A 13,662-nucleotide genomic window follows, 5' to 3' on the forward strand; every position below is an offset into this window, starting at 1 on the left:
TGGGCCGTGCACGGGGTAAGCGCGGTGTCCCTGTCACAGTCCCCAGAGGAGGACCGGCTCTCCCCTGGGACCCCGGACGGGGGCGGCTGCAGTGCGTCTGAGCGGGATGAGCTCGCTTGGCCCCCGGCTTCCTTAGGCAGCTGTCTTTTCGTTTCGTCTGTATTTAGCTTTTTTGAAACCAGAAGCAGTTTACACACATTTTTATCAGGTGCAGGACATGCTGCCGGTACGTTCTGATGCTGGGGATTTAAAGCAGACTCGTCTGGCGGGCGGTCGCAGCCCTCCACGGCCTCCGCGAATGTGGGGCGGCGATTCCGGAGGCCAGTCTGCTGTCGGCGCCTCTGAGGACACGGCCAGCAGAGTGTGGAGCCCGCACCAAGTTCACTGTCCCCACTCAGGGACTCCCAGTGGGGCACCCTCGGCCCACGTGTGTGCGCGTCCCACGTTCGCCCACTAATTCTATTGTCTGTGCCCAGAGCTCTGGGGCCGTTTGGTACCAGCACGGCTGTCTCTGTCCCAAAACAGATGCAGCGTCCACTCTGCGGCCCAAGCGAGTAATGGCGGCGGCCAGCGCCCCAAAGTCAGCAGGACGAGTCCCACGCACTCAGAACCCTCTGCCTGGCACAGGGGCCCCTTGGTCCCTGTGCCAGACAGAGGAGCCTTGCTCACAAAGTTCCCAAGAAGGGGACCGACTTGCCCCCACGCGCCCCCCTTCTCCCCAGGCCCCTCCCTTCATAACCTCCTGATGTCTTTCGTTTTAAAACCTATCTCAGGTTCTTAAGCAGACTGCTGCCAGGTGGGCCTGGGTGCGTTCGTAAACTTAGTTTGAACCTGTGGTACCAGCAAGGAATAAGGCCGAATGTGACAAGCAGGTAACTGGCCCAACAGCCTGGGAAGTGGGCAGGGATGGGACTAGCCCCACCCTGACAGACGGATGGGACTCCCTGGAGCCAGGGTCCTGCCCTCGGGGCTGCCATGACCAGCTGCACAGGTTGCACACTGCACAACTCCAGTAGGCTCTGTTTACATACTGGTGAGTGTGAGATATGCCTGTGGAGTTGTGTAAGGCCGTAGTCCTGCTTGACTCTGGTGCATGTACTGAACTCCATCCGCTCATCACCCAGGACGTTGAGGTCTGGCCAATTGAACCCTGAGGAGAAATGGTGCCAAGGATCAGTTGACAACAGAGACCCCATAACTCCTTGCGCTATCCGGCTGGAAGGGGAGATCCATTGTCTAGGGCCACCATGCCTGGGAAGCGAGGAGGATCTGGGCCAGGGGCAAAGGGGTGGAGGCAGATGGCCTGAGCCCCAGATGTCTCTGGCCCCACAGCTGTCCTCTCCATGGGGGAATAGGCTAGGGCCTCCCACAGGCTCCCTTGGGGAGGGGAAGTCCTCACTGGGGTCTGCATAGGACACGTGGGAGCCCTAGAAATGTCCTCAGCTCCACTCTGAGCTTCTGAGCATGACTGTTTCCAATGTCTGAGGCCCAGGGGGTGTGGGAGTGAGGAGGAGGGGCTCCACTGGAGTTGTGCCCAGAACCGGCCAGTGCTGAACCCCCAAGCCTTTCCTTGTCCAGATGGGGACACTGAGTCCAGAGAGAGCTGTACCGTTGCCCAGAGTCACACGACAAACTAGAGCAGAGCAGGGCTGAGCGCTGAGAACCTGCAGGGAGAGCCTGGGTGGGGGGAGGTAGGCTGCGGCTGCTGAGGTCTTGTCCCCTGACCCCCACCGGGAGGCAGAGATGCCCGTGTCCCCCCGGGGTGCCCAGATGAGTGCCAGGCCAGGCCCGAGGGTCTCACGTTGTTTCTCCCCTCCCCACCAGCTCCCTGACTGATGGGCAGACGCTCTCCAAAGAGTCCCTAAGCCATGCTCTCGCGCTCTCGTCCCCAGAGAAGGAGAAGGATGCCCAGCTGGATGGGTCAGGTGAGCCGGCCGGGAGGCTGCAGGCTGCGCCGGGGTGCTGGAGGGCCGTGGGCAGCACCCAGGCAGAGGCCAGCTGGGGGAGCCACAGGACAGGACTTGGGGGCCGCAGCAGGTAGAAATCCCTCGCCACGTCCCCAGGGACCCCAACACTCCCCTTTCCTTATGGCCGCGTCAGGGCCAAGCCTGAGGGAAGGCAGTGAGTCGTGGGAGGACGGAGGCAGGGAGGCAGCCGGGGCCTCTGGACGGGTGGAGGCCCCGGGGAGCAAGGCCGGGCGCTCCCAGCCTGGTTGCCTGGGGCGAGGTCCGGTCGGGGGGCTGGAAGTGGGCAGAGTGTGTGGGAGGCTTGCAAAGACGGTCGCCCTCAGACAGTGGCCCCAGGAGGGCTGCGGAGCTATAGCATTTACCCCGAAGAGTCATCAGAGTGACAGCAGCCACATAGCTTCCTTCATTTTTATTGGCTATCTGACGACATTGTAGCAACAACGCAAGTCAAACAGAAACTGGAACAGTAAGTGCCTGGGGCAGGGGTCACCGTCTCCGGGGTCTGCGCTGTCCTTGGGGTGGCACATCCTGTGTCGCCTGCCCCGGGGTGCGGACCCGCCCCGCCAGGAGCTCCTGGGAGCAGAGACTCCCCAGACCGCCCCCTCGCTCGGGTGTTTGGGGGGAAGCGTTTGAACTCGGCGCGTCTTTGGCAGAATGTCCTTCAGTTCGGGTCCGCCTGGGGTCTTCCTCGTGGTTAGACTGGGTCTGGGATTTGGGGAGCAAGTGGTAGTGTTTGACCTGGAACCGGCTGGGGAGGTCATTTCTTCGGGTCCCTGCGCAGGGCCGAGGGGTGGGCGGAGCCGGCAACAGGAGGAGGGGAGGCCCCGGCCTGGCTGTCTGGGCTGGAGGACAGACGCAGCGCCAAGGCAAAGGTCACCATGCCCACTAGAAGAGATGCCAAGAGGTGTACAGAGGGCAGGCTCCCCGGGGAGCAAGTGCAGTGACCTCCCCCAGTGGGGCAGGCACCACCATCAGACAAGCTGCCCCTCTCCCGCGCTGGACGTCTTGGGCTGAGGAGCTGCTGGGGACCTGGGGACCACTGCTGTCAGCGGGCGCATGGCAGAGCGGCCCCGGGGACGTCAGCCCTGCCGGGGCGCTGTCCGGCCGGCCTCATGAGCCCCGCGGGGCTGGCGTGAGGGTCATGCTCTGCCCCGCTTCTCCTGTTCAGCCCCGGGGACTCTGGGGCATGGCCGAGGTGAGATCTGAGTCCAGCCGGGACCGAGCACCCGCCACGTGCCAGCCTGGTGCCAGGGCTTGCTCTTGAGACCCCCCTGCGGGGCCGGGAGCCTGGGCTCCAGGCTCCGCAGGGAAGGAGGTGGGAAGGAGTCTTGCGGCTGCCCCGTCCCGAAGCGCGCTCCGTAGGATCAGGAGAAGGCCCCCGTCCCCGTGGAAGACTGTAGGGAGGGGGCTGGAGGGCAGTGAGAGGGGTTCAGTCCTCCTTCCCCACCCAGCTGCCCCCTGCGAACGTTTACCCCGTGCCGGGCTTTGTGCTGAGGGGTTTGCAGTCTTTCATGTTGTCTTCAGAACGCCACCGAGCTCAGAGAGGTTCAGTCGCGCCGCCAGAGGAAGTGGACTCCTGGCTGGCCACGCTGCTTCTGGGCCCTGGGTAGCAGGGCGGTCCCCTGCGGGCCTGGCGAGCCCCGGCCTGCCCTCCCGTGAACCGCTGAGCTGGCAGCCCCTCTGGGGAGCTCTGGGAGGCCTGCCTTCCGCAGCCAGCATCCACCTGGGCCTCCCTGAGTGCCCAGAACCTTGAGGGTCCTCAAGCTCCTATCCCCAGGCCACGCTCTGAGCTAGCAGGCAGGCCCATTGAATCTGACCACACAAAGTCAGCCTTGCGCTGGGCCCTGGAGACACAGTTCTTTCTAGTTCTTTCTAGCTGAGCATGAACCCCAGCTGGAGCAGGGCAAGGCCAACACCACAAGGAAGGGGTCCAGGGAGGGCAGCTGCTGGAGATGGGGCTGGCCAGGGCCTGCCCCCCACGCTCACTCTTCCCAGCAGACTCTTACACCCACCAGGGAGCTCTGACGCGGGCGTTTCTAGCCCCATGAGGCCCGTGGTTGGGTCAAGGGCTGCACGGGGCCTCCCTCTGTCCCTCACTCCCACCCTTCCCAAATGCTTCGAAGGCACGGCTGCTCTTTGGCTGGAAGGAGACAGATACCACCCGTGTCCTGGGGAGCTCACAGCCTGAGGCTGGGGAGCAGGGTGGGGACAGTGGGAGACAGAGACCCCCACTGTCGCTTCAGCCTCTGGTGGGGGTGGGAGTGGGGAAGGTAGGACAGATTTCACCCCGAGAACAGAGGAAATTCATGTAGACAGCTCCTAACCTGAGAAATGGGAGCGAGTGGGAACCCCAGCCTCACCAGCCAAAAAAAGTGGGGATCCTTGTACAAACTTTTTCTAATCAAATGTCCAGTTCTGTTAAGTTATGAGTGTGTATTAGATGCTTCCCTGGGCCCAGAGTGGCTCGTGTCTGATGTAGTTTTGGAATATAGGGGAGGTTGGTGGGGTCTGGAGCCCACGCCAAGAAAGAACTCTTGAGATGTCTTCGGGGCAAAATGGTGGTTTTATTAAAGCCCGGGGACAGGACCCGTGGGCAGAAAGAGCTGCTGCCCCGGGCTTGTGAGCGGTGGCTGAGTACGTACTTGTCCAGGCCCAGCGGTGCTCATGTCTATCCCCGGGGTGCTGACAGGGTGTGTGTACAAGGGAGGGGCCCGGAGGCCGGGCTCGTGCCCAAAATGACATGAAAACCACCTTGGGCACCTGGGGACCGGCCCCAGGGGTGCCCCTGAAGGGGGTGCCAGCAGAGGGAAGCAGAGCTCTGTGGGGCAGGTGGAGACGGCTCCGGGGTCCGTGTGCGTTTCCTGCGCACGCCCACCACAGGGCGGGCAATGCCCATCTCAGCGCCCCCACTGCCATGGTCCAGGCCTGGACAAGTGGAATTCTGGGGGTAGAACATAAAAGCTAAAACAGTGACCCCGGGGGGGCCCACAGAGACCATCTTGTCCCTCCCTCCCGATTGTGATTCAATGGGGGCACTGAGGCTCAGGGAGGACGGGGGTCTGCCCAGGCTTTCTCTGCTGAGTGGCCACAACCCAGAGCTCCTAACCCTCGGGCAAGAAGGCTGGTGAGTGGCCAGCAGGTGGAGGGGTCGCTCCCACCTCAGACGCAGTGGAGCCAAAGTCCCATTCTGTACGAGGTCTGGACAAACTGTTCTGTCCCAGGCAGGCCTCATCCTTATCTCGAGTCCTGTTCTGAGGCCGCCATGGCCTCTTCCCCTTAAATATCCCCACGAGTGCCTGGCACGGGTTTGAGCAGTGTCCAAGGGCCGCAGCAAAGGGTCCCTGTGCGCAGAGGGAGCGTCCTGGCCCCCGTCCAGTCTGGCCTCGGCAGCGGGGGCTTCGGGGTCCGGCGCCGGCAGGAGCATCTCAGAGGCAGATCTGTCCCCGGCCTAGAGCCCCCGCCACCCCAGGCCCATGCACCCTTCCAACTGTACAATAGGCTCCTTCTCGGCCATTCCCACGGCAGCAGTAAACACCCCCGGGCTTCTCCTCCCCCCCACTGCCCTCGCCCCTGTTTTTCCTCCTTCCCAGCCAATTGAGAGTGATTTCCTCTGCTGTTCAGAAGCCTTGATCCCAGAGCCCCAAGGACAGCAGCTCCCAGCCTGCCGGGCCGCCCCCAGCATAATGGGTGATTGACAAGACCCAGGCCAGGGTCAGGCCAAGACCAGTGGCCATGTGAGCGAGAGAAGGCGAGGAGACGGGGGCCGGGCCTTGGGAAAGCCCACCCCGGGCCCTCAGCTGGCATGGTCTCGTGTGTTCTGGGGGCTGGCGGTCGGCCGCGGACTGCTAGCTGGGTTGGGATCGTGGGCGCGGGTGACAGGGACCTCGGCTGGGTCCTGGCTGTGTTCTGCTGAGCTTGGTTGGGCATGGCGGATCTGCGTCCCTGTTGAATGTCAAGGTGGGGGTCGGGGACATTTTAAAGGGCTGGCAACCCATCCCGATTTCTATGTCTCTGCCGCCACTCCAGGAGCCACCCTCGGAGCGGCAGGCGGAGGGGTACCCCCAGCTCATGGGCCCTCCCTCCTGCTTGGGTCTGGCCGAGGGCCAGGCTCCTCCCTCAACCCCATCCCCAAGGGAATGGACCATGGACCCTCACGCCTACACCCCATTCGGCTGCTGGGTCTGACTGAGGCCTGGTCCCACTGTTGCCCCTGACCTGCTGTGACCTTGGCCATCCCTGCCCCTCGTAGGGAAGGCCCCTCCCGCCGCCGATGGGCCACGTGTGGGAATTCCCGGCCACTTCTCCGCTCATCCGTCCGTATCCTGGCGGGCGCCACAGGCCGAGCCAAGTGCAGTGGTTGCACGGGCTCAGAGTCTGTCCGGAGAGAAGGAAGGAGGGTTTCGGGAGCGCCCGCCGTGCGGGGATCCGAGATGCAGACGGTTTCCTCTCTGCCTGCGAGCTGACACCACGCTCCACCTGATGCCCTCCTGCGGGCATTTCCTTGTCATTAAACTCTTTAAAACTTTATTTTCATGACCGCTTAGCATCCACGGTGTGGCTCCCTCTGAAGCATTTACCAGTCCCCTATTGGGGACACTGGGTCGTTTCCAGTGACTGTGCTCATAGAAACAGAGCCATGGAGAGATGGGCCTCCGGGCTCCCAGTGTCCGGCCCTCTGCTCCGTTCCCACGGGCTCTTCCTGCCAGTGTGGTTGCTGCTCCAAGGGGACTCCTTTTTGAAGCCCTTTGGTATAGTTGGCTGATTGCCCCCAGGAAGCTCGTACCGACTCACACTCCCGGCTGGTCGTGAGTGGGGTCGGCTGGGCTGGTGACATCTTTGTTGCTTCGCGCTTCTTCACATTGGGAGAGACCCCGGGCAGGAGGCGGGGGTTGCTGGTGAGGGCAGATGGCTCCGGCCAGGGAGGTTGTCACGACGACAGGCCAGGCGTGGAAGAAGCGAAGCTCGGTGTGGCTGGGGGGATGGGAAGTAATGAACTCCCGTGGCTCCCTGTGCGGTGGCAGCCACCCTTGGGCACACTCAGCCCACCACCCGCTTCTCTAGGCTCCCCACCCCGCCGCGGCCTCTGCCACCCATTCTCTGCAAGTCCCGCTCAGATGCTGCGGAGAGAAGCTCCCAGGCGCGGTGACCCTGTGTGCCTGGTCCAGGGCGTGAGATTAGGCCCATTCCTGCAGCCCGGGGGCGGGGCCGGGGTCCAAGCCCTTTCTGGGCCAGCCAGCCCTTCCAACGGCTCTGCCCACCTTGCTGATAGTGAAAAACGGGGTTTCTCACCCATCGTCCAGAGATTTATCTCCTCTCAGACAGAGATGAGGTGGGGAGAGGGAGCGGCCTGAGCGAAGGCCCAAAGGTGGGCCTACATGGACCTGAGAAGACAAAGGGGAGCGTGAGGCCCCCCAGGCTTGGAGATTCATCTGTCTTCCCTTCGTTCAGTCCCCAAGCCCGAGGGCGCTCGGCGGCTGGCACCAAAGGCCGAGGCCCCTGAGCTGTGGCAGCCTCGGGCAGGAGGACACTGAGCCGGGCTCCCAGGCACACAGGACGAGGTTCGCGTGGCCGCGTAGGCAGGCACCTACTCGGTGGGCCAGCCTGTCTCAGCGCTTGGGCAAGAAGGTGACCTGCATCACTGTGGGCCATGCCGGTGAGCGGGGGGAGGAAGAGCAGAAGGCCTGGGTCCCCTAGACACATGGTGGTTCAGTCCAGCCTCCCTGGGACAGGGATAGGACAGAAGCTAGCTCATTTTTCCCTGAAGGCCCCTGACCTCCGCTCCGGGCTGGGCTTCTGCGCTCGGGCCCCAGGAAGTAGTCACACTGCTTACAAGAGCCTCCAGCTGTGGGAGAGGCTTGACCCTCAGCGAGGCCCGGCTCCAGTGTTGAGGGAGGGGTGGTACTTGGGACCGGAAGTGCGGGAGAGCTGTGTGGCGGGGACCAAGTCTCAGGCAGAGACACAGCACGGGCCAAGGCATGGGGTGGGGGCAGGGGGCACTGGAGCCGCTCAGGCTGGCTGGAAAGGTATGTGCTGAGGTCACAGAGGGTCTTCCTTAGAGGCCACCGTGTGCAGAGCACCCTGTGGTCAAGGTCAGATCTGGGTTCCGAAAGGTCTCTCCAGGAGCCCTGGAATGTGGGAAAGCCAGTGGTGGCCGCTGCCCAAGGTCACCGCTCCTGAGCTCCCCTCCAGGCCTTGGGCAGGAGGCAGAACAGTCCTTTCTGGAAGGAGACACGGGCACTGGGGCCTGCGGGGGCCTGGGCGTTAGCCTGGGGGTGGGAATTCCAGCTCCGCCCCCAGCCGCGCAGGGGACTTGCCTCCCCGTTTCTAGAGGGTCAGCTGTGCGGCCTCGGAGGCTGTGAATAAGGTACGTGCCGCCCACCTGCTGCAAAGCGGGCACTCGGCGAGCCGTGACCACGGCAGCCCTCCGTGGGCAGGGGAGTGACTGGGCCTCCGGGATGGCGAGCAGGCCCCGTGCCCACCAAAGCCTTTCCTCTGGCCGGTCTGGGGGCTCGGGGGCCCAGCTGGGTCGGCTTGGCTGGTGGAGCGGGTGCAGAGAAGGGCCGGCCGGAGCCTGGGGCCGCAAGCCCCGCTGCAAGGCGCCCATCCCCCGGCTGGCTCCCCTCCCTGGGCAGGGCAGCCAGGCTAAGTGGAGCCAGGCTCACGGGCCCACCAACATCCCTTCTCTTTCTGGTCCCCTCTGTCCTTCTGCGCGCAGAGTGCGGGCACCGCCAGGCAGGACCATGCCATTAGCGGGAGAGCAGAAGTTAGACGAAGGAACTCTGTCCGACATATCCATCCAAAGTTCATACGCTCTTTCCTTCTGAGTCGATGAACCCACTTCTAGACATCTGTCCTTTGGAAAGCCTAGAGCAAGGGCCAAGAGCTGGGAGACGTCAGAGTGCGCGTGGCTGGGAAAGTGACTGGGACCGGCGCTCACCCCCGCCCACCTGCACCACCGGAGACTCTCTGAGGTCACAGAATTAAGGATGGGTGTTTTTCGACAGCTGTGTTTGATTTGGTCTGCATAACGTTTTTTTAAAGTGTGAGCCAACATTGAAATACGGGGTGATTGCACACAGACACCCAGATGTCAGATAACCCTTGGTGTGCATTCCTGCTGGGCACCAGCTTGCCCCTGCCGATGAGCTGTGCCCAGCGTTCCCACCATGCCCTGGGGCCTCCCTGACGCGGGGGTGGGGCTCGGGACAGTCACCGTCCCCTTGGACTGTAGCTCTCCTTCGTGAGCATTGTTCTTTATCAAGAACAGAGAAACAGAAGGAGGTTTCCCAGAGCCCTGTGTTTCTGGGACGGTGAGAAGGAGCCTGATTCTTTGTGGGAATGCAGACTCTGGTCCCGTGACTCCCATGCAGACCCTGGAGCGCTTCACTCATGTATTATTTATCGTTACGCATTAGTTTTTTAAAGATCTGATTTACTCATTTAAGAGAGAGAGAACACAAGCAGAGGGAGAAGCAGACTCCTTGCCGAGCAAGGAGCCCCACATGGGACTCGACCCGAGGACCCCAGGATCATGATCCGAGCTGAAGGCAGATGCTTAACCGACCGAGCCACCCACGCACCCCTCTTTACACATTATTTCTTGTGATACTGACACCTGGCCCCTCTGGGCATTTTGGGTTTGCTACCCTTGACTCATACAATAGTAACAGGGCCTGGGGTGCCTGGGGGGCTCAGTCAGTTAAGCGTCTGACTTGGTTTTGGCTCAGGTCCTGATCTCAGGGTCCTGGGATCGAGCCCCGCGTCGGGCTCCACGCTTAGTGTGGAATCTGCTTCTCCCTCTCTCTCCCTCTGCCCCTCTCCTCTCATGCCCCCGAGGGACCCGCCCACAGGGAGAATCCACCTTTTCTGGTTTAGGGACCAGGGAAGGGAAGAGGGCCTCCAGCTGCCCAGGTATTAGAGAACTTTTATTGAGGTATGATTGCATGGCCTCAAATTTACCCACTTTAATGTGATCATTTTTCACTGAAAAAAATCATTTTTTTGATTAGCGAATTGTTACAGTTGTACCAATATCACTGCAATCTGATTATAGAACATTTCCACCACCTCAGAAAGATCCTTGGTGTCCATTTGTGGTGACTCCCACCACCAGGCAACCACTAACCCGCCTTCTCTGGACAGCTCCCATACACGGGGCGTCTTCTGGCTTCTTTCTGGGAACACGGTCTGAGATGCACCGTGCTGCGCCCAGAGCAGCCGTGTCTGCCGTTTCGGGGTGGACTTGTGTTCGTGGGGGGGGGGGGATGCCAGGCTTGACTCTGGTCACCGGCGGACGGGCGTTTGGTGGTGTCCGTGTTTGACTATTACAAATGATGCTGATGGCATTCACATCCACGTCTTTCTGTGGCAAATTCCGTGGCCTCCTTGGAAGCTAGGAACCAGCTCTCCTGTCCCAGCCCGGGGTCTTCTGTCAACCTCAGGGTCCACGTGCAACCCGAGAGCGTCTGGAGGGGAGGGACGAGGTCACCCACAGGAAGGGCTCGAGATTGGTGCCGCCCGGGCTGGGGCCACCCATGCGGTCCAGCCAGCAGGTGGCAGGGCAGCCCCTCTTCCGCCTAAGGACGGCCCTGGCCCAGGGAAAGGAGGCCCCGTAGACAAAAGGATCTAGACCTCCCGTCCGAGCCTCCTGGAATTTGGAGAACTTGGAAAATTGGAAATGTGCGTTTATTGTGTACCAACCAGGTGTCAGGGTCCTTCATGTACACCATTTCCTTTGACCCCCCCCCATCATCCCTGAGGTCCAAATCCTCACCTTTGCTCCGAGGAAACAGACTCAGAGGTTGCACGGTGCGCCCAAAGTCTCGCGCACGAAATGGTCCATCTGTCGCCACCTACCGCTCGCGGGGCCGGCCCTGTGACCTTGGGGAGATGCCCAGGCCTCCCGAGCTGCGCTGCCCCATCTGCAAACCGAGGACCACCCCCTGTGGGACAGACCGGGTCCCTGCGGGAGGGACTCAGCACAGCGCCGGCACCTGACGAGAAGGAGTGAAGGTTGTCCCCGCGGCGGGGACACTTCTTGGGCTAGTCCGAGCCACTGGGCTCTGGTCCCCCCGTCGGGAGGGCTGTTCTTTCTGCGGCTTTGAACTTCCGTCCAGTTGGGCCTGTCCCCGATTCTCAGGGGGCAGAGGAAGGGTGGGAACCCCGAAGCACGTTGAGGTCTGATGGCCCCGCTCTTCTGAGGCCGGCCTGAACACCACTGACCACCCAGCCTCGAGGGGCAGGTTCCACTGGCACGAAGACAGGGAAAGGTCTAGGCCCTCGGTGCCTCTACGGCCTCCACCTCCTTGCTGTCTCCCTAAGCCTTGCCTATCCTCAGGGCTGTCAGACCTCCTCCTCCAGGCAGCCTCCCAGCTGCCCCAGTCCTGGTCTGCCACCACCCATGGCCCAGCCCCTAAAGCACTGTTGGGACCGGCGGCCCGGGAGGACCAGGGCCTCAGGGGGCAGGGGCGGGGGACCCTAGGCCAGCATGATCCCAGCTGTGGTCTCCCTCCCCCGCAGAGGAGAAGCTGTGGACAACGCGGGCAGACGGACGCGTGCGCACACGCTTTCACCCCACCTGCCCGCAGCCTCCCTACACCGTGCACCAGATGTTCTCCGAGACCCTGGACAAGTATGGGGACCTCCGTGCTCTAGGCTTCAAGCGCCAGGGCACGTGGGAGCACATCTCCTACTCCCAGTACTACTTGCTGGCCCGAAAAGCCGCCAAGGGCTTCCTGAAGGTGAGGGGCCCCTTGAGATGCAGCCTTTCCCTCCCCAGATCTGCCTTCCAGCTCTGGACCCTCGTAGGTCCCCTCCCTGACTCCCAACCTGGCGAGCCTCTAGAAGGAATAACTGTAAAACCATTCCCGTGTATTGGCCCGCTGGGACACGCTGGGCCCTCCCCACATGCCAGCCACTCAACACCTGGTTTTCATTCGTGATCACATTCGAGTCGGGCTGGGCTGCCTGCTGGGCTGGGCAGAGGGCCTGACTCCCTGGGAAGGTGCCGGGAGGGGCAGCAAGGGCCCCAGGGCATTCTCCCACTGGGTGCCCTGGGAGGGTGGTCCCTGCGGTCCCGGAAGGGGGCCTGGCTGGGAATGAGAGGCCCCCTTCCGGGCCCGCTGACCTGGCCTGTCGGCCTTGGTCCCGGAGCTCGGCCTGGAGCGGGCACACAGCGTGGCCATCCTCGGCTTCAACTCCCCGGAGTGGTTCTTCTCGGCGGTGGGCACGGTATTTGCAGGGTGAGTGGCTGGGGGCGGGGCACAGTCTCCAGTGGGTCGGAGGTGGGCAGAGAGGGGAAAGAGGGTTGTTCGCTTTCTCAGAGGCCCCCATGCCCGCCCCAGACCCCATCTCCTCCCCGGGGGCCCTCTCGGGACCCCTCTGCCCCCCTGCCTGTCCGGGCGTGGCAGCCCCCTGGGGCAGGGCTGCGGGCTGGGCCGAGGGAGAGGCGCTCTGCACCAGTCCAGACACGAACCTCCGGGGGCTCTTGCAGCGGCATCGTCACGGGCATCTACACCACCAGCTCCCCCGAGGCCTGCCAGCACATCGCCCATGACAGCCGTGCCAACATCATTGTGGTTGACACACAGAAGCAACTGGAAAAGATCCTGAAGGTTTGGGGCCACGGGGAAGTGGGCACGGGGGCCAGAGGCCAGGTGTCCTTGTGGACCTCCAGCTTACAAAGGACTTTCCCATCCTCCCTTCCGGGGTCCCCTTCCTCCTCCTCGGCAACCCCATGACACACAGACACACGTAGAACAAGGCAGGGCAATGGGTACCTTACCACTGGCCAGCTCCGGACCCTGAGGACCAGGAAGCCCAGGACGGGGTGACAGCCTTGGGCTAGGGCCACCAGCTGGCCCACTGCCTCCTGTGGGCACTGGGGTCCTCTGCTGGTGGCAGGGCTGTGTGCCGTGAGGGTGGCCCAGGGCCCGGACACCTTGAGCACTCAAGCCTGACCTTCAGTGCAGGATCGGGGGTGGGGTAGGGGGCTGCCACAGGGCAGGGGCTGCAAGTCTTCTAAAGTCTTCTAAAGATAGCGGGGGCATAGCAAGAACTCGAAAGCACCCCTTGAGCCAGCCGGATCTCCTCTGCAGAGGGGGGATTCCCTTAAGATCCCTCCCTTGATTGGCTGCATCCCACATGAACCACGGCCAGGGTGTGGCAGCCCAGGGACAGCCCCGAGCCCCAGCCGCACCCACCACCTGCCCCCGGCACAGCCCTCGGGGGCTCCTTGCATCCCCGAGGCCTCTGGGATTGACTTGGAGGCTCGGCCCTGGTTCTGGAGGTGTCCCTGAGGGTGGGACAGTGGGATCTGGATGCCCAGAGGGGCGGCTGGACCAGGGGCCCCCCTCCATCTCCAGTGAAGAGGTCGCCCCCTCAAGCCTAAAGAAGCCAGCTTGGTTGGGCCATCGGCTCCCACCAGAATCCCGGGCCACTGCGGCTGCCACCAGACCCCTGAGGCAGAGTCACCGGAAGCCGACCCCAGATCAGAGTGTGTTTGAAATAGCTCCCGCAGTGAGGCTGTGACCCCCCGCTTCAGTTTGCGAGGGCTGGTGCTCTGGACGCAGCACCTCCCCATTCGCGTGGCCCAGGCTCCCCCATGTGCTTCTCTGTGTCCAAGTCCCTTTCCATGAGGACAGCAGCCATGGCAGGTTAAATCATTTAAACCTGATTCCTTCTGTAAAGACCCTAT

General features: G+C 62.6%; 1 protein-coding gene and 1 long non-coding RNA gene across 11 annotated transcripts in view; both read left to right on the forward strand.

Annotated features, from left to right (window-relative positions):
- ACSBG1 (acyl-CoA synthetase bubblegum family member 1) overlaps window positions 1–13,662 on the forward strand; it is a 44,445-nt gene that overhangs the window by 15,442 nt on the left and 15,341 nt on the right. For 4 of the 10 annotated variants that reach the window (XM_036067598.2, XM_036067596.2, XM_036067604.2 and 1 more), the window contains exons 2-6: window positions 774–872; window positions 1,825–1,925; window positions 11,487–11,707; window positions 12,120–12,208; window positions 12,460–12,580. In XM_036067598.2, the coding sequence (XP_035923491.1) occupies window positions 774–872; window positions 1,825–1,925; window positions 11,487–11,707; window positions 12,120–12,208; window positions 12,460–12,580 (631 nt within the window). Of the gene's footprint in view, window positions 1–208; window positions 227–773; window positions 873–1,824; window positions 1,926–3,092; window positions 3,163–11,486; window positions 11,708–12,119; window positions 12,209–12,459; window positions 12,581–13,662 lie in introns of those variants that run through there. The other 6 variants (XM_036067597.2, XM_078078785.1, XM_036067601.2 and 3 more) reach the window with 4 other exon arrangements.
- LOC118519891 (uncharacterized) lies at window positions 4,172–6,494 on the forward strand. The gene is made up of 2 exons (XR_004909386.2): window positions 4,172–5,701; window positions 6,217–6,494. It is a non-coding gene; the product is annotated as an uncharacterized LOC118519891 (long non-coding RNA).

Source organism: Halichoerus grypus, chromosome 8 (assembly GCF_964656455.1).
Source record: "Halichoerus grypus chromosome 8, mHalGry1.hap1.1, whole genome shotgun sequence".
Classification (NCBI taxonomy): Eukaryota; Metazoa; Chordata; class Mammalia; order Carnivora; family Phocidae; genus Halichoerus; species Halichoerus grypus.